Genomic DNA, 20,192 nt, shown 5'->3' with positions numbered 1-20,192 from the left:
GACAAGATAGGAGAAGAACGATAAGGTTAGGGGAAAGAAGAGAGAAGAGGTACACTTGCATAAGGAAGGGATGATTTTACAAAATTGTCCTTGCACTTTAAAGGGAATTACAAAAAAATACCATTGGTGTCGTATTTGTGTCTCAAAATCTGTGTTTGTTTATCATTATTGTTCGCGTATTGTTCACAACCTTTTTTGTTATCTAGATTAACCTGGTCATTCATACCCAAAAATCATTCTCAACCTTTACTATTTTATAACTTTGGTGTATTTAGAAAACATACCAAAGATTAAAATAAATTATTTAAAAGAGAGATGATGATTTGTTAAGATACAAATAGAGACAAAACAACTAAAGATATAGAATCATCATCCCTCTTACACAATAATTAAGAAAAATGATATTTTTACGGTCACTTTGTGGCAATTTTCTTTTTGATACTCATATTATATTTTTACTTTCTCTATTAGTTACTTTGATTTTCGTGTCAGTTTCTACTATTCTATGGATGTCTCACAAATAATTGTTCAAATAACATACCTCATAACTAATATAACAAAAATCAAAAGAGTGGTTGGCAAAGAATCCAATGTTGAGGAGACTCTTGGCTTCTTCTTTTTTACATTCTAAGCGACGATGCGTTTAAAATTAAATTTTATTAAGTTTAGAGTTTCCATGGTGGAGACATCTAATTTTGGGTGCTTAAATGAGTCCCACATGTACACATAACTCATTTATAATTTTTTAATAGTAGTATCTGATAGGCACTCAATTCATTCAATCCAACATTTCACACAAATTTCTTAAATAAGACCCACTAATCAACTATCAATAACTTTATATTATTATATTTTTAATTTTTTAATATTTAAAAAATGTGGATCCCACTTAAGATTGAAGATCTTAGTGGGACCCCGAGTCTTATATGACCTCGAAAAAGTTTTTCCCCAATTGGGGTATCTAATATGTATTGGGTCTTAAAAAGTTAAGACCCTTCCATTAGATGATCTTATCTTCTTGGTTCTTGATAACGAGTGCCCTTGAAGCACTCTTTAACATTCTAAATTAAAAAATTATATTTTAAAAAAGTTAAACAATTCAATTTCAAATGCATCAAATATACACATGTTTTTATAAAAACTTATCATTTAAAACCTTTAACTTATCATTTATGCTGGAGGTATTGTTTTGCTCATATATACTGATATGCCTAATTGTAGAACTAGTGCATACAGGAGGTCTCTATTTGTCCCTCCTTTTTATGTATTTTTTCCAAAATAGCTCCTATCAGGTTTTTTCTTGCGCAAAAGTCATGATATGTTGATAGACTCAACCAGTATTGAAAGGGCAGAAAACAAGAAATGAATAAATTAGTTACTTGTTAGGGTGTTCACCTAGTAATTCTCTATAATTTGAAAAATAATAGACTAAAGCAATCTATTGGTAATGCAATAATGTTGTGTTTCTTTACAACGATTTACTTGTTCGAATTTGCTTGAATTCATGTCATTTTGAAATCCATGTCATTTCATAGTAAAAGATTGCAATAAATTCGTTTAGGCACGCATTTCCAGTCACATTTGGGTGAACAGAGCCTTAGAATGAGTACATGCGTATTTCGGCGTATCACTCTCCTGTATAAGAGTATTGCTCTCTCCCTTTCAAAATTGTTCACTCTCTTAAAAATGCCCAGTGTGAGTTAACTCATGCTCGGGTGCAGAATTGGGAAAAAGTATGTTCAGCTTGTGCATCAGGATATCAGCCCTAGATGGAATTTCATTCAGAAGAAACTGCTGAACTATCGGTTTCTTAAACCACTCCATGACAGAATCTCCTGGTGCTCTAAGAACAACTTTACTCACCTCAAATGGAGACTCTACCGAGCCTAACATCTGCACAATCACAATCTTTAAAGTTGGTCCCGTCACCAATTTAATCCGTCTTGGGACAATACCATAATATAGCATACGCTTTCTGAACCTATGAAGAGTGTGCACCGCTGCTATAAGGGCGGCTCCAACAGACAAGTTTCTAACATCAAGGGACCAAGCAATGTGCTGATCGAAAACTATAGCCTTTGAGAAAAGTTTATTCTCATAAGCAACCTTCCAAACACATCGAGCTCGATTTATCTGTCCCATAAGAACTAGGTAATTGAGAAGAACATTGACAAAGTACTTTGCAGCACCTTCCTCCAATTCATAATCAATACTTCGAAAGAATTCCCTTACAAAAGTCAACACCGGTTGTCCCCTCTGTTCGGGGCCTGTGAAAAGTCCACACATAAACGAGTGGGCCTTATGCTTTGTTGCACTAAGGATAGACATCAAATGCCTCTCATTCTCTTCATCCTGACACCTAACAAGATGCGCTAAAATCGAAGTGTAAAGAATGAAATCAACTTTTGCAGCGGAGTTAACATATGTTTCAAGAAGTGGCTTGGCTGACTCGTATATCCCATTCTTCATGCATGACTCAAACAACTGTCGGATTATAAAATTATTTGTTCTGATACCTGACGAACCCATGAAACGCAGCCACCTCAAAGCAAGATCAACCGAACCTTCCTTGATATACACCATCAAAACATCACTAGCTGTCACATCCACAGAATATCCCATCGTCTTCATTTCAAGTAGAACTTTGGCAGCAACATCCACAAGCTTCTTATTAGCCAGTAGAGATAAAAGAACAGTGTAAGTGCTTAGGCCTGGCCTTAAACCTGCATTAGTCATTGAATTGTACAGTTTCATGGCATGATCAATTTGTCCGGATGAAGCATGCATTTCCAATAGACAAGCGTATGTAGATAGAGTTAGTAGAAATCCAGCTTTCTCCATGTCTGAAAATGCAGACATAGCAATATCAAGCTTCCCTGATTTTGCATGAGACTCGATGATCAATGTATACAAGCCAAAGCCTCAAAGCAGTTTCTAACTTTCCAGATTTGACATAAGATTCAATCAAAGAAACGTATATAGTAGGGGGAGGCCTGTACCCATAACCTCAAGGAAACTGGTGAATTACTTTGTGGTGTTGTTGTTTATAGCGAAATACTATACAGAATAGAATGCCTAGGTAATTATTTTTGTTTGAAAAACCTGGTGGCACTGAGAGGGTTATAAGCGTAATTTTGAAAACCCTTTTCGTTGACCTTGATTTTTGCGTGCGACAATGTTGTCAAGGTGGTTAATAAGGTACGTTGGTGCCGCCTCTTCTACTTCTGTTTCTTCTAAGCCCTTTGTTTCATATATTCGTTCCTTCTCCTCATCCTCTTATATTATTCATCCTTCTGAATTTGTTGAAGCATGCAAATCTGGCGTTTCTGCTTCTACTGTTTTTGATATGTTGCTCTCTATTGAAACCTTTCCCATATCCTATCATAACTCCATTTTATCTTACCTTTACGACACTAGCGATTACTTTCTTTTATTTTCACTCGCTCAACAATTGGATTCCCATACTCATGTTGTTCAAGACATTCATACTTGGACAATCCTCCTTCAATCTCATTGTGTCGAAGGTGGTAACATCTCATCAGCTTTCTCTCTATTTCGTAAAATCATCAACACCGGCCATCATCCCAGTACTTCCATTCTGAATGATCTCTTAACCACTTTACGTTACAGTGTGTTTTACAATTACATCACATTAAAGGGCTTTCACTTGAACAGTGATAGTTATTATATCCTAATCATTGGTTTATGTAAGACAGGAGGAGATATACTCAATTAGCCATACCCTTGTTGAGACGGTTGCCACATTATTTTGACATTTACACTCTCACTGACTTGCATAACTCAGTCATACACAGGTTGTGCAGTGATAAACTTGTTAACCAAGCCTATGCTTTATGTTATGAAATGTTTCTTAGGAACATTATGCCTGATGTTGTCACATATCGGCATCTAATCTATGTCCATTGCATCACTCGTCAATTTAAACAAGCAATTGCCTTGTTTAAAGAATTGGAGCCATCCGAAGACATGAATCCAACTACTCCTCTTCCTAGTTTAGTTACCAAGTCGAACCCATCCAAATGCATTCAACCAAATACTTACAGTGTTCCCACTTTAGTTACAGAACAAGAGGTCAAATCTGCTAAAAGAGCCGTAGCTGTGCTGATTAAACGCGGTGTCAAACCTAATCTTGCTGCTTGTCAGTCTGTGATTGGTGGACTGTTCAAAGGTGGAAGAGTTAAGATTGCAAGAAAGGTGGAACATATGAGCTTGGCACTTTCTGCACCTTTTCCTAGTCAATTATTACCGAGGTAGGTGGTTAATTATTATTTAGAGTGGCCTTGTTCGACGTTAGCATTCCCTGTAATTATGCTGTAAGATTAGAAAATAAGAATGCTGCAAAAGAAGGAAGGAACTCCTTCAACCCGAATATAGATTATCATGCTTTCTAGTTTTCTAATTTATGCACTATGCTTCTGCTTTTAGTTGCACTTCTATAGGTTATCTTTCAGTGTGCGGACCATTATAATGTTTAATTAATGTATTCTAGTTTGATCATGTCTTTGTTTGGCTAATGTATGTCCTTCAAGCAGCAGATAGTTGCCTATGCTTCTTGTTTTATATACGCACTTCTATTGGTTGGCTTCCAAGCGTGTGAACAATATTAAATCATGGCTTTGTTTGGCTAATATATGTTCTTCAAGCAGATAGTTGCCTATATTTCTTGTTTTATATATGCTCTTGGATTATGCCTATGTGTCTGTATGCTGGGATACAGACATATTGTAAGGTCACGGCGTACAATACACCAAATTGTGGGACCCCTTCTCAGACCCTGCGTATGCGGGAGCTTCAGTCCACCGGGTTGCCCTTTAATCATAGCATTTTAGTTTGCAATGAAGTTGATACAAAATTTATTACAAGCACTAGCATCATTACTACTCCCTTCGTTTCAAAATATAACCACATACATCATTAAATGAATGAACCTAAAAAGTGAATTTTGCTTATATTTTGAAACGGAGGGAGTATAAGTTTGTATCCCACCACACAACAACAACAAGCCTTATCCCACTCAGTGTGGTCGGCTACATGATCAAAGTTTTTTTAAGTGGCATGCTTGGTAGAGATTGAGGATTCACCCCTTCTGTGACGGGTGACAGTTTTCATCGATGGGGATTGGATGTATCTTTACTTTTAGGTGGAAGATTAAGTTGGGAAGCCACTTGCCCCATGATCTCGTTGATTTGGCAATAGAACATACAATCTAGGCTTGAGTTTCTCACTTGTCTTTTTGGCTAATGACTCCAGTATGTGTATGTCTGCAGTTTCATGTAGACCCAACCACTTACTGCATACGTATTCCACTGTTGTTAGCATAAAATCATATTTGATTTTGTGCTTTAACCAGATTATTATATTTAATGTCTTTGTGGATAGAGTCCCTTTCTTGACTCATTCTGTCGACATATTCCACCATTGGTTTGATGGAATGGAACAATAGTTTCTTTAAGCATTTGTGATGGAGCCATAGAGGGCTCTTATATTGCTTTTCACCGCAGATGCTCAAATATGGTTCCAGTTTCTGATATATGGTCCCTTGAGAACAATGTAAAATGTTTTTTTAAAATAAATTAAGTGTTTTTGAAGTATTATGATTTATGATCAATTCAATGTTTACAATCAAAAGGAGACACATTCCAATAAACAGAATCTACTCTTTCTTAAAAGCTTTAGAGCGGTTCACGAATACAACACAACTAATAGTCCAGCTCAATGAATCAAGGCGATACAAGAGTGGCTCACAAAAACAAAGTACAGACCAAAACCCTAATAAGACTCTATTCTCAATTGCAGCTTCAGTAGTCTTCATTATATTTGAGTCTTCCTTTATATAGCCAGAGAATGCACGAGCTTGATCATCAATCGGACAAACGACAACAATTGAGACTTGAGAGCACATGATTATTTATTTTTTTACTTAAATTCCCATGAACATAAGGAATATTTGTTTTTTCTTTTCTTTTCTTGTAGATAGTATATAGTATATACTAGAAGTCTAATACAATCAAATAATTGATAAAGAAACTGAACTTTTAAAATTTCAACCATGGTTATCAAGTTAAGATTCAAATCATGAATCCAAAGACATATTTTCCGAATCAGAATACATTACTAATGTCATTTTAAAGTAAAAATTATAACTGATATATCATATGCGAACTTTACAGTAATTCAAGATTCAATATATAAATCAAATGACATGAGAAAATTGATTGGTTATACAAAGTAGACAAAAAAAAGTGGTTGGCTACATTAAGTATAAGTGGTGGTTTATAAAAAATAATTGAGAATCATCATAATGAATCAAGATTCAAGATGAGATTCATGTCCCAAAAATATACACACCAGAGATTTGTATTGATTTAATTCAGTTTAGTATCGAATCAAGATATGTCTCACATGCATCTTAAGATATTGATAACCATGAGTTTCATGAGTATTTGGGTTTGCCGATAGGGGCAAATCCGAGAAGATTGTCAACATGGAATCCTTTGTTGGAAAGTTTGAATACTAGGCTTAATTCTTAGGGAAATAAGTGTCTGAGCCTTGGTGGAAGGGTTATTCTCCTTAATGCGGTGTTGAATGCTATCCCAATTTTTTATCTTTCCTTTTTTAAGCTTCCGGTGAAGGTGTGGAGGAAGGTGGTTAGAATTCAACGTCAATTTCTTTGGGGAGGAGTGAAGGGTGGAAATAAGGTTTATTGGTTTAAATGGTCAACGATTTGTCTTCCTCGAACAAAGGGGGGTTTGGGTGTTAGAGATATTAGGTTGGTTAATCTTAGCCTTTTGGCCAAATGGAGGTGGAGGTTGATGCAACCAGAGCAATCGCTGTGGAAGGAGGTCCTTATATGTAAATATGGGAACTGTATTTGTTTTCCCTTGTTTCCGGAAAAGATTGTGTGGCCGTCTTGTGCATCTTCTTGGTGGTTAGATTTGATGTCTTTGGAAAGGGTGGTGGGGGCAAATTGGATTAATAGGGAGGTGGTGAGGAAGGTGGGGAATGGGGAGACTACTAGATTTTGGTTGGACCGATGGGTAGGAAACGAGCCTCTTTATATTAGTTTCCCAAGACTTTTCTCTATCTCCAGTCAAAAAGAGGCTATGGTGGGGGAGGTATGGGTGGAGGGGGTGGGAGGGGGTGATTGGCATTTCATGTGGAGGAGAAACCTTTTTGTTTGGGAAGAGGGGTTGGTTCATAGCCTTTTTGAGTGTTTAGTCGGATGGGAGAAGGTGGAAGAGGTAGATTTATGGTGGTGGAAGTTGGAGGAGGAAGGGATGTTTTCGGTGTCCTCATCTTACGCTTCTCTTGAGAGTTTGTGGATGCCCCTAGAGCCCTTGGAGAGGACGAAGAAAGTGGTGTTCGATTTGTTGTGGAGAAGCCCGGTGCCCCTAAAAGTGGTTGTTTTCTCTTGGCAATTACTCCTCAATCGTATACCAACAAAAGACAACTTGCTGAGTAGGCGTATACTACCACCGGTGTCTTTGGGGAAGTGTGAGTTTTGTGATAAAGTGGTTGAAACGGCGGCCCATCTCTTTCTTCATTGTGAGTGGACGTTTATAGTGTGGTCGAAGGTAGGTGGTTGGTTGGGGATAAATTTCATTACACCTCAATCCCTTTTTCAACATTTTGAGTGTTGGAATGGGGAGATTGGGAGGCGTAAGCCTCGGAAAGGTTATTGGTTGATTTGGCACGCAGTGTTATGGTCGATTTGGAAAGTGAGAAATGATAGGATCTTTAACAATTTTTCCAAGGATTTTGGTGAATTGGTGGAGGATATTAAGGTGATTTCGTGGAATTGGGCTAATTCTAGACTTAGGAGTCCTCCATGCCTCTATTACGAGTGGTGCTGGAACCCCAAGGAATGCTTATTGAGATAACGTGGGGCAGTTTTAGAGGTGTCCGGGACTTTTGTCTGTTGAGGTTGTTGTAGTTCTGCTGCACCTTTTGGGCTATTGTTTTCTGCTATGCCAGTTTTCTGTTGTTGCTATTTTTCTGTTATAGTTGCCGGTTCAGGGGTTTAGTTTTGTTTTGGGTGCAGGTTGGCTGTGGTTATCAGCAGTATTACAACCTTTGTGCTTTTTTCTGTTTAGGTGCTTTTGCCGTCACCATGTATTTGTACTCCTTGTATAAGCTGGTATTAATAAGATAAGCTGTTTCAAAAAAAAAAAAAAAAGATAACCATGAGTTAAATCATTTGTTGCTAGGAAAGAAATACAAAAATGATGACCAACCTTACCTCTTTTAGCATTTGTGATCACGTTCATCATTGAAGCTTCTTCCACGCTTGCTGCCAACCGCATCAAGTTCATCAATGAATATGATTGACGGTGAAATTTCCTTGCTGTACTGAACAGGTCTCTGATTCTAGCTGCACCTCTTCCAACAAACAATTCTACAAACTCGTTAGCAGATACTGTGAAAAAAGGGTACACCTGCTCCCCCCGCTACTGCATGCGCAAGTAATGTCTTGCCAGTTCCTGGAGGACTGACTAGCAATACTCCTCTGGGTAGCTCGTCAGATGTAATGGTCAAATCTCAAAGCAATACAGATTGGAAATCAATGAATACTCCCTCCATGCACATAAAACATTTTAAAGTCGAATATTTTGATGCAATCGGGACTATTTTTGTGACAATGCATCTAAATGAGAACTGAGTAATTTCAAAAGACACCCTTTTAGCGTATCTACCAAGTAACCAGGAAAATATTCAAAAGGATTTGAACATATTTACCTCCATGAGTTCTACTTTTGCAGAATCAACACTTTGAACATCTTCAAATCCAACTGTCTGGCTATTAGGTTTCCGTTTCCGCTTCTTCGATGGACTATTTCTTGTCAAATACTGGCACTCAGGACTATTTCTTCAACACAGGGAATTCCACCAGATCCCGCAACATTTTCACTCACAACCTTGCCTATATCCTTATCCATCGAAACATCTACCACTTGTTGTGATTCTTCTTCGTCAGATTCCTTATCATTTCCAACATTCTCAAGCAATATAAGTTAGCTTTCAAATCCAATTGGTTTCACACCAAAATGATTCAATGCATGTTTTTAAGGGGATTCTACTTATTGTTATATGAAATAATATATCTATATAATTAATCAACAAGTTATCAAACTTGAGTATAATTAATTTAGTCACTTTTAATAAAATTATTAGTATATTTTTTCACTATTCATTATCTTGTTTCACCTTTTTTCTATTTGTTCAATAAATAGGCACATATGATTTTGGCAGAGAAATAATTAATATTATTTTAATCTTTGAAAATGACAAATAAAAAGGAACAAAAAATTTGTGAAAATGACACTAAAAGTAGAACATATCGAGTATAACTCAAATTTGTAAAATTGCATTAAAATTGAGAATTCTATACACTCTAAAAGACTTGTAAATACCCAAATATGAACATCCACAATAGAGACTCTCAATTTTGAGGTCTTAAACGGGTCCCACATAGACACATCATTTTTTTATAATTTTTTTAATAATCATACATAATAGGTACGCAATCATTCTAGTGGAGACTCTATAATAAAAGGTTTATATGTGTCCTACCAATAACTATTTATTAAGACACTATTATCTATTTTATAATATTAAATTGCAATTGAAAAACAATAATACAATGACAATGATCATTTTAAGAAAAAGTAATGTGTGGTCCACTTAAGCATTGAGGTTTTAAGTGAGACCCTAGGTCTTAGAAGACCCTAAAAAACAAATTCCACATTGGAGGTATCTATTATGTACCGGATCTTAAATGGTAAAAATCTCACAAATATGGATGCTCTTAAAGAATTCACAATGGAGACTCTCATCTTTGAGGTCTTAAATAGGTCCCACATTGACACTTCACTTTTTAATAATTTTTTAATAATAGTACCTAATAGGTACTAAACCACTCCAATGGAGACCCTCTAACAAAAGGTCTAATTGAGTCCCGCCAATATTATTTATTTAATAGACTATCTATTTTAATACATTTTTTAATTATTATTGTAATAAAGGCTTAATTGCACTTTTGACCCCTATCTTTCCAAATGTTGCGATTTTGGCCCCCTAACTAATTAAAATACAAAACAGCCTCCTATGTAATGGATCTTTGACAATTTTGGCCTCCGAGACACTTTTGACTTAGTCTTCGCTGACGTGACACCCACATCCCTTAAGTGAGGTGCCACGTGTCGACCATTGTGAATGCTCCTAAAAGACTAAAGTTGCGGGAGAAAAAACCTCAAACCGATGCTCGATATTTATAATAAATTTTTAATTCGTTCTTTTTCACACTATTCGTTTGAGACTCGGTCCACTCGGATGACTATCCACACAATTTGAGACCTCTCAACCATATTTTTCAATTCAAAATGCTTGAATATATATATTTGAGACCTTACAAAATATATTTGAGTATTTTTTTTTTCTCTCGCACTAAAATATATGATTAAACATACATGTAAAAAAATATATGAATTTGATATGTATATATACCCACACAAATAAACTCATTTGGTTTATTAATAAATATTCCAATGAGATGAAGAACTACAATATCCTAGATTACATAAACATCATCAGCCGCTGCTCACATGTGATAGGTGATTTTGGTTATAGAAAGTGATGTATGCTTTATATATTAATATTCTTGGATACAGACAGATTCTAGTATTTTTGTTGGAATGAAGAGACGGTGTCTGGAAACCTCCATCAAATTCATCTTTTTGTTATCCTAACCTTCAAACCATTCTTCATTAGAAGTACAATTGAATGACTTAATATAGGAACATGACCATCCACTACTTGAACACAATATTTGCTCAAAATAGCAATTGCTATCATTTTAACTTGAATGAAGGACAAGTCCTTTCCCAAACAAGTCCTTGGTCCAGCATTAAAACTAAAGAACTTATAAGACGGTTCATGAACAATGCTACCTCTCTCAGATATCCATCTCTCTGGCTTGAACTCCAAGCAATCTTCTCCCCATATCTCTTCAAATCTCCCCATTGAATACAAAGAAAATAATATAATTGTATTTGGATTAATAATATGACCACTTGGAAGTACATCACCTTTAATTGCTTTCTTGCGCTCAAAGGGTATAGGAGGAAAAAGCCTTATAGCCTCACATATAGCACCATGAAGATAAACTAGCTTCTTCACTTCATCAACCCCTAACTTCTTTTGATCAATATTAATGGTTCCAAAATGTTCTTTAATCTCTTCAAGAATCTTGGTTTCTACTAAAGGATGTGTAGCAACGAGATAAAATAACCATGTAAGCGCTGAAGTTATAGTATCTCTTCCGGCTACAAAGAGATTGAAAGCAGCATCTCTTAGAAACTTGTCGTCATGTTGTACTACTTGTGATCCCTTCTCTTCATTCATCAAAGTGGTTAACAAATCACCCATTTCATCAATATTTTTGGTACCTTTCCTTAGCTCCACTCTTTTGGACTCTATATTTGAATATATAAATTGATCAAATTCTTTGCATGCTTTGGTCATCTTTTTCTCTTGACCAACTTGAAGTAATTGTTGCAACCTCCAAACACTTCTTGGCACAACATGCCTATAGAATATGCATTCTTCAATTTGGTCAAAAGCCTTCTCACAAGCAACGTCTGGGAAGTCAATGGAAAGACAGTTAGGATCGCATCCAAGAACTACAGAACAAATGTTATCAAATGTGAAGCGATTGAAGACATCTTGTAAATCAACCACTGACCCTTGTTGTTGTACATGGTCCAACAAAGGAATCAAACTTCTCTCCAACTTGTTTTGAATGATTTTCTCTTGAAACAATTCAAAGCTTCTTTGTTTAAAAATAGAGTGAAGAAGAGACCTATTATATTTCCATGTCTTTGAATCAGCGTTGAATATTCCATCTCCAAAGGCTTCAAATATCTCATGAAATTCATGACCCTTCACATAATTGTCAAAACGCTTGCTCATTATGTGATGCACATTCATGGGGTCACTAGTGATGAAATAATTCATTTTGGTAAACCAAGGTCCCATGAACTCACCACTACCTCTATGTTGCTTCAATAACGCAGCTAAGAAATCATGAATATTCCACAAGTTCCAAAGGAGTGATGGTAACATGCCAAGAAAAGTATAATCTATCAAGATGGGATATTTGCAACATCGTCTTCTATGGATTTGGAAGATGATGCATAGGAAGGAAAAGATTGCACAAGCTATTGTTGTATAAACAAACATGGTCATTGTAAATCAATAAAAGCCTTAATTGAATATATATGATTTTAGATGTGTTTGGGCTTGTCTTTTATATATATAAGATTGAATGAAGAAATTTTCTAGTTTCTTACGCAACATATTGTGCATCAAATGGTCCTTTGGAGTGATAAGGTAGATATTTTTCTTTATTAAATTTTTTAACCAATTTAATAAAGACCGACAAGAACAAATGAAAATTCAAAATGTGACTATAACATGTATCTATTTTTTATTTTTTTAGTATTATCCTTTCTTTAAATGAATGACATTACACACTACATACATTACTTCTCTTCTAGCAAGGTTTGGTCAGAACTTAACAAATGTTCTAAGATCATGGCACTTGTTAGCATAACCTTTATAAAAAACTTAAGAAAATATAATCTTGACATAAGCAAAAGCACAACCATCCAAAAAAAAAGGTTTTTTTTAGATTACTTTTGAAAAATGGTGGGTAATTTACCTACCAACTAATCATAATGCGCAATTTATTGGTGGGGTCAAGATAGTTTATGAATACCTAAAAAGATGAATGTTTATTGGTTGGGGTAAATTATCCACCATTTTTCCATGGGTACCTTAATTGTCAAAAAAAAAAAAATGACTTACAGATTTAACGTGATTTTGGACACTTAATACCTATAGCCACACTTTCAAAACAAAATATTTTACTACCTTCCTTTCCTTTTTGATTGACGGTTTAAAGTGGTATCAAACTTTGTTACTCTTGATAAACCTATTTTTCTTTTGTGCTATATTTAACTATTTATTATCTTATTTTACATTTTTTTCTTTGCAATAAATAATTAAGGATGATTTAGCTCTCAAAAAAAAAACTAATGATGATTTAGAGAATACAATATTTAATATTACATTGAACTATGAACACCAAAAATTAAAAGGATTTTTTTTTTTTTTTTTTTTTAAAAAATTGACTCTAAAAAAAGTGTAGAGCGAATATTAGTCAACTTGAAATTTTACATTGAAAAAATTGCAAATCTTACACATTTTTGCACACAAAAATTGTAAATCCTTTAAAAGACACATAACTAGCTAGCCAAACTTCCAATACACTTAAAAGATTAGAGTTCTTGCGGTGAAGAAAACCAAAACCAACTTAATATTTAAAATGTGCATTTCCTTCTTTCTTTTACTTATTTATAACATACTTAAGAGATTTGAATCTAGTTTCACTTTTGTTTCTCATTATAACTTCAGTGATAAGGAGCTTCGGGGAATACCAAATTTGATTTTTAAGAGGAATAACGTTTGGCCAGTGCGCATGCCTCTATGCATGAGTTGGATTAGTCATCTATCTTTGATGGGTCGAAAACCCGTGTCAAAGCAAAAAATAATAATAATTAAGGACAGAGGGTTGGGCGTTAAGCCATTCCATAATAATGCATTTCTTTATTTAATATATAATGTTGTAATCTAATTTTATATCATCTACATATGACATGTATTGTTAACTTATCTGTAAGTTTTCCTTAAAAAGAAAAAAATGATCTGTAAGTTGTTGCAAAGTATGGCCGACGTCAATTTTAATTAAATTTTCGTGGCCCCAAAAAATTAATTGGCCTCTAAAACAGGATTTTGTTTCTGCAATCATTTAATTATTTTTTGGTTTCAAGTTTCATTTGTTTTAATTTGTGGGAGTTTTTTATTTAAAGTTAAATATTAAAAAAAAAAAAAATCAGTAAAAAGTAAACAAGGGAAATATTTGATATTATAAAAAATTTAATATATATTTTCATATAGAAATATTACGATGCTTATTAAGAAATATAGAAGTATTCTCAATTTTGATTTCGTATTTTAGCATGTATTCTTTAACGTATCAATCATGCCAAAATTTGTTAATAAATGTAACGTAGCAATCAGGCCACATAGCCACATACATTGTCGGGTAACCAGTCCAAATTTTGTATTCTGACCAAACTCCAAAAATTGTACAATTTTCGAGAAAACTCTAAATTTTATGAGTTTTTTAAAACAAAAACTTTCCTAATAAGTACTCCCTCCGTCCTAATTTATAAGCAAAAAACACTAATTCACATTTATTAAAAAAACTAATACTTAGTTATTTGAGGTATAATTTTTTGTGTTCTCCTTAGAATAAGTTTCATGGAAAGATGTATAAATAATTTTCATTGGTTAAAAATTATAGAGAAAATAAAAAGGAGAACAAATTGAATGCAATTTGCATTTAATTTTACATCGGAAAATATGATTTGTTTGAAAAAACATAATAATAGCATAAAAGTTGGTCTTTTTTGCTTATATTTTGAGATAAAGAATTTGAAATTTTTTTGCTTATATTTTAGGACGGAGGGAGTAATAGATCCGTCCCTTTTAATTGTCACATTTTGACATTTTACATAAACCAAGACAATCAGCAATTGATACTACTTTTGATGCAATAAACTATACTTTTACTATAATGATCTTATTCATTTAATATCTCATTTCATATATTTCTCTCTCCGCAATAAATAAATAATGACAATATTGGTAAAACAACATTTAAAATTGCATTGAACTTTGAAAGTGACAGTTAAATATGAACAAAAAATTTCTCCAAAAGTGACACTTAAAAATGAACGGAGAGAGTATTTTTTTGCTAAAAAACTTTATAAAATTCACAATAATTACGCAAAGAGATTTAGTTTGTGTGAACCGAAAATAAATTGGATCTAGAGAAAACTGTGATGAAACCAATTGGATCTTTGTTATTATATACATGGAGGAGTGTTAGCAACACTCTCTCTAACACTTACTATTTTATTGGATAAAATCAATGTAGGACCTACCCTTTGAAAATGGAATCCACATAAAGTGCTGGGACATACATTGATTTTACCCAATAAAAAAGTGGGTGCTAGAGAGAGTGCTCAAAAAAGAATGTTGTTAGCATTCCTCTATATACATGACAAGGATTAATACCTTAATTGTATTATGTTGCTCTAGTTTGATGGACATCAATTTTAATCAATTTTTCGTGCCTTGTTATAGCACATGATATTAGAAACGACAATAGGACGTCGAGTGGGGCGAGTTTTGCTTTTCTCATCCCCATATCATACTCTCATATACTCAACTGGAATGAGAAATCAAATCTTATCTCCGTCCCGACGGGTTTGAGTATCCCCGCCCCATCCCAATCCCCATCCCCACAATGAATATTTTCTTAATAAAAAAAAGTATATTTCAGCCACGTGCGCAATGTTGTAATGCATTATTCAACAAACCGATGATGACGATCAATGACTATATACGGTGATGGAGAAGAGAGACAGAGGGTGTCAGATGTGGAATGAGAAGAGAGAGAACTAAAAGAAGTGGGTATCGTCTGATAGATTGAGACTCATTGTGTGTGTGAAATGATTTAGGATTTAGATTTCTATTTATATAAAAGGATAATAAGTTGACTTTTTACATTCATGATGAGTTTGGGTATGAATACAGGGTTGATATTTTGAAAGTATGTATCGAGACAAATCGAACAACATCTAACATCTATATTTATATATTAATTAAAAATATGGTTGATCGTACCTGATCAGAAGGTGACTACCGACGCGATGCTTGATGGTGGTTGTATATGCTTGCTATTGACTAGAACGGCGGGGGGTTGTATACCTGCTGACACTCTGACGCTCAAATCAGTATTGAATGAGAATGGGGGTAGAGAGAATTAAGAGATTCTAATATTGGGGACTGCTAAGAATCCCCTTTATATAATGTGGAGGTTGTAGGGCCGTTGTTTGGCACACATGGTGTTCGACGGTTGTGATACCGTAGGAATCATAATTTCCGAGAAAGAGATTCGCACGCACGTTTGGAGACATTACAATCATTTGAACGGGTCTCCAGTGTGCTACGAGCACCTCCCTCGTCCAGAGGGGTTGTGCTGCGAGTAAGCTACCTAAATGCTAGATTCGGGTTTGTTTAGTTATTGAGTCTAAGTTAATGGGCCTTTGAGCACTTGCTCGGTCAAGAACAATGGTCAAGTAAAAAACATGATTAATGTAGATTATAAAATTGTACGACATCTTTAAAATAAAAAAAATAAAATTGTACTGCATGTATTTTGAAACAACAAATAATAAGAAAAAACAAGAAACCACTTTTCCTACCACACATCATCTTGTTTTGTCAAAAAAAAAAAAACATTTTAACCCAAACTTTTATACCATGTCATCTCCAACCTGCTACATCTTCGTGGGAAAGTATTCTTCTTCTCATGCAGTTCCCGCCATGCAGCACCACCTTCCAAACTGTTGATGAAGCTCAAGCGAGAATACATATTATGGCTTCTTGAAACGAAGCAAAATAGGTGAGAATCTAAAGGTATAATATATATTTATACCTTGGATATTGTTTCCTTTTTCAGAATGCAATATAAACATATCAAATCTTGAATATCTTCAATTTATATTGCTCTTGATTCATTTTAAAAATATAATAAAACCACTATCCGAATGTATATATAAAAACAATTCGTTGATAAAAAAAAAATATGCACCCTAGGTAGGGTTTCAATCGATAGATAGACGTGTTTTAACCCTACTGACTACAATTGCTTCATTAGCTTCCATGGAGATGAGGCAACCAATCAATCCTCTAGGTTTGTTTTATCTGTTACCGCTCAAATTGATGTTGGAAATCTTGTACAGGCTCGCCGTGAAGTCACTCTTGACACTCAAGTGTGTCTGCAAGCCCTTGAATTCCATTATTTCCGATCCTAAATTCGCCAAAGATCACTTTCGCTTGTCAAAGACCCGTCATTACCACCTCCTCATATGCCCGTGGGATTTTCGTAATGAAAAGGGGTTCGTTCTCTTTGATTCCCAACTTCCCTCCGTTTTAAACAACACAACTAGCACCATCACGGAGACGATGCTCAATTTCCCTCTAAACCCTTGTGGCACTTTTCGTGTTTTCATAGCCGCCTCTTGTGATGGCATCATCTGTTTTGAAACGCGGTGTGTCAATGACAACCATGGTAATCTTGTATTTTGGAACATTTTTACTAGGAAGTTCAAGATATTGCCACCTTTGGAAAATCTACCTTATAGTTCATTTGATGTTGTATACAGTATCGGGTATGATTATTTCACCGATAGTTATAAGGTAGTTGCCATTTCGTTCAAACAAATCGATAATTCTTGCGAAACTGAAGTTAGGGTTCTTACTTTAGGTACCAACTCTTGGAGTACGATTCCATGCTTACCTTCTCAACTACTCATGGGTGAACTCGAAGTTTCTCCAGGAAAATTTGTAAGTGGAACCATTAATTGGGTCATACTAGATAAAAAGAACAACAATTCATGGGTCATTCTTTCTCTTGATTTAGAAAAAGAGTATTATCAAGAGATTTCGCAGCCTGATTATGGTCTAGATGAACCTCTGCTTGAATTCCACTTGGAGGTTTCTAGGGATTGCTTATGCATCCTTGCTCAGACTAAAACTTTTATGGGCGTTTGGGTTATGAAGAATTATGGAAATAAAGATTCTTGGACTAAATTGTTCAATATTTCTTTCGCGACGGAATTTGGTCATGCTGATTCCATCAATCAATTTTATATTTTTGAAGAGGATGACCAATTGATTTTGAACTTCTTTGATCAGGTATATGTTTACAATTACAAGAATCACACTACAAAGACTCCTAACATTCAATGCCTCCTTTCAACTTCATTCATCTCTAATGTCTACGTTGAGAGTCTCATATCACCTTGACCTATGTATCTTTTCTATGTTGCTCTCAAAGGTTTTTTTCCTCTTTCTTGTCATTTATTTTACGTTGGTTCGATAGTTTTGGTGCTGACTTTATATTTCCATATTAGCTAGTGGTCAATGTAATAATAACTTTAGAAATTTCTCTTAAGAGTTTCATGTGCTCATTTTTCTGATTCACTTTTTCGATGTTTCTAGTGTCTCTTTGTTGAATAAATTGATTATCTACGAAAAATATTTATTGGATGCTTGTGCAAAACAACTATCCTAGAAAACAAGATTATTTTGATGGAACTATATCCTAGTAATTAAGATTTGGTTAGGCAATAAAAACTAGTTTCTTAATGGGAAATATAAATTTATCATTCTCTTTCTCCAAGAGAGATCTGTTGTACACTACGTGATAAAGATTTGTTTTGTTTTTATGTTTAAAACACATAAGTAGAATAATTAGTTGTCTTATTAGTTGTTTTCATGTGCTTAATCCTTTAGATGTACTCTTATATTGCATGTTTGGAGTTCTTAATGCTAGCAGGCTCCTCTTCACAAAATAATAATCACAGAATGATATCATCATGAAGAAATGATATTTTGCGGACACATTTTATAAAAATGAAGAAATGGTATCATCATGCCAGAGACCTATGTGTGTCAAACACCAGGAAACGCTTAATGCCAGAGTAGTTCTAACGTTCATAGTACACAATTCATTTTAACAGATTCCATAGAGCTGGAAACAATGATTGTTGTTTAAGCATAAGCTATTGCTTTTATTTGCATTGGTTCCCTTAGTTTTCCTGGTGTAAGTTATTGCTTTTATTTGCAATGAAGAACTTCAAGTTCTTGACGTATGGTTAGCTTATGCTAATAAATAAGATTGCAGAGAGAGGAGATTCCTAAATATCTACGTTTCTACAATTACTGTTTGGACAGCTCACTAAACAAGACCCAAGACCAAAGGAAAGAGGCAGGTGAAGTTGGGATGGTACGTAAAAATGGATAATACTTGAGTGACATTGTGGTTGGTGACATTGACCAACCACAATGTCACAAGTGTCTTTCTTCTTTCTCTTTCACAGTTTTTTTTTCTTTGTACATTTCACAATGTCATCAACCACAATGTCACCCAAGTGCTACCCCGTATTAATGAAATAGATCAAGATCGATGTTGTCATTCCCTCTGCGATATCTTCAATTATCGTTGGAAGGGATTCATGGGAATATCTATTGGTTAAGTAATTCATTTTAGTTAGAATTAGTTTTATCTTTGCTTAATAGTCTGTTTAGAAACTTGCATGTGAAGTAACTAACTATTGTTACTTGCACGTGAAGTTAAGAGTTTGTTATGGTTTGTTTCATTAGTTTGTTACATCACTTGATGTATATATAGCTTCATATACCTTGTAAATAAGTATTCCAATTCATTCAATAAATTTTACAAGTCTTTTACTCATATCTCTCTTTCTCTCTCAAAATCATAGAAACCCTAGAATCTCAATTCCATCTTCTTCAATTGGTCAATTACTGCAAAAAAAGATACACTATGAAGGTGGAGGCACAAGCTATGAAGGTGTTTGATAGCAAGAATAGGTTGATTCTGAAAGCTCCTATGTCAAAGCAAAGAACTTTCAAAATCAACATCAATGTTATTGAAGATAAATGTCTGCTATCAGAAGTTAAGAGTTAAAACTGGTTATGGCATCAAAGATATGGGCATATCAATTTCAGGGACTTGAATATGTTCAGTGAGAAGAAAATGGTGCAAGGTTTACCAAAGATAAAGCTGCCTAATGAAGTATGTGATATGTGTGAAGTTCATACAATACAATAGTACCATTCAATGCAACCAGAAAACTTGAGGTAATTCATTCTGATGTATGTGGACCCTTTGAAGTGAAATCAGTAGGAGGAAATAGATACTTTGTGACATTCATAGATGAATTTACTAGAAAGTTATGGATCTTGTTGGCTAAGAAAGATGAAGTATTTGGTGTGTTTAAGAAGTTTAGATTGCTAGTTCAAAATGAAAGTGGTGAAATGATTAGCAGGCTAAGAACTGATGGAGGGGGTGAGTATACTTCCAATGAGTTCAATGATTTTTGCTAATCAAATGGCATAAATCATGAAGTCACTACACCATACATACCTCAACACAATGGAATCTCAGAGAGGAA

At 34.6% G+C, this 20,192-nt stretch overlaps 3 protein-coding genes across 3 annotated transcripts; 1 reads left to right on the top strand and 2 right to left on the bottom strand.

Moving 5' to 3' along the window:
• Window positions 1-1,680: 1,680 nt before the first annotated feature.
• Window positions 1,681-3,514, bottom strand: LOC25495129 (pentatricopeptide repeat-containing protein At1g79490, mitochondrial-like). The gene is given in 3 exon segments (XM_013595297.2): window positions 1,681-2,914; window positions 2,916-3,006; window positions 3,490-3,514. Coding segments are annotated over 3 exon segments (1,350 nt in total).
• Window positions 3,515-10,521: 7,007 nt separating this feature from the next.
• LOC25495127 (alkane hydroxylase MAH1) lies at window positions 10,522-12,368 on the bottom strand. Its single transcript, XM_013595295.3, has one exon. The coding sequence runs from the start codon at window positions 12,262-12,264 to the stop codon at window positions 10,747-10,749; it is 1,518 nt and encodes a 505-aa protein (XP_013450749.1). The 5' UTR covers window positions 12,265-12,368; the 3' UTR covers window positions 10,522-10,746.
• Window positions 12,369-16,875: 4,507 nt separating this feature from the next.
• LOC25495126 (F-box/kelch-repeat protein At3g23880) lies at window positions 16,876-18,021 on the top strand. Its single transcript, XM_013595294.1, has one exon. It carries the CDS (start codon window positions 16,876-16,878, stop codon window positions 18,019-18,021), a length of 1,146 nt encoding a protein of 381 aa, XP_013450748.1.
• Window positions 18,022-20,192: the final 2,171 nt, after the last annotated feature.

Source organism: Medicago truncatula, chromosome 6 (assembly GCF_003473485.1).
Source record: "Medicago truncatula cultivar Jemalong A17 chromosome 6, MtrunA17r5.0-ANR, whole genome shotgun sequence".
NCBI classification, from domain to species: Eukaryota; Viridiplantae; Streptophyta; class Magnoliopsida; order Fabales; family Fabaceae; genus Medicago; species Medicago truncatula.
Note: the sequence above shows the minus strand (reverse complement) of the source record. Positions and strands in the feature narration are given on the sequence as shown.

Excerpts from the sequence above, each read along its gene's own strand:
- LOC25495127 (XM_013595295.3), bottom strand. The coding sequence starts at position 12,264 with ATGACCATGTTTGTTTATACAACAATAGCTTGTGCAATCTTTTCCTTC.
- LOC25495126 (XM_013595294.1), top strand. The coding sequence starts at position 16,876 with ATGGAGATGAGGCAACCAATCAATCCTCTAGGTTTGTTTTATCTGTTA.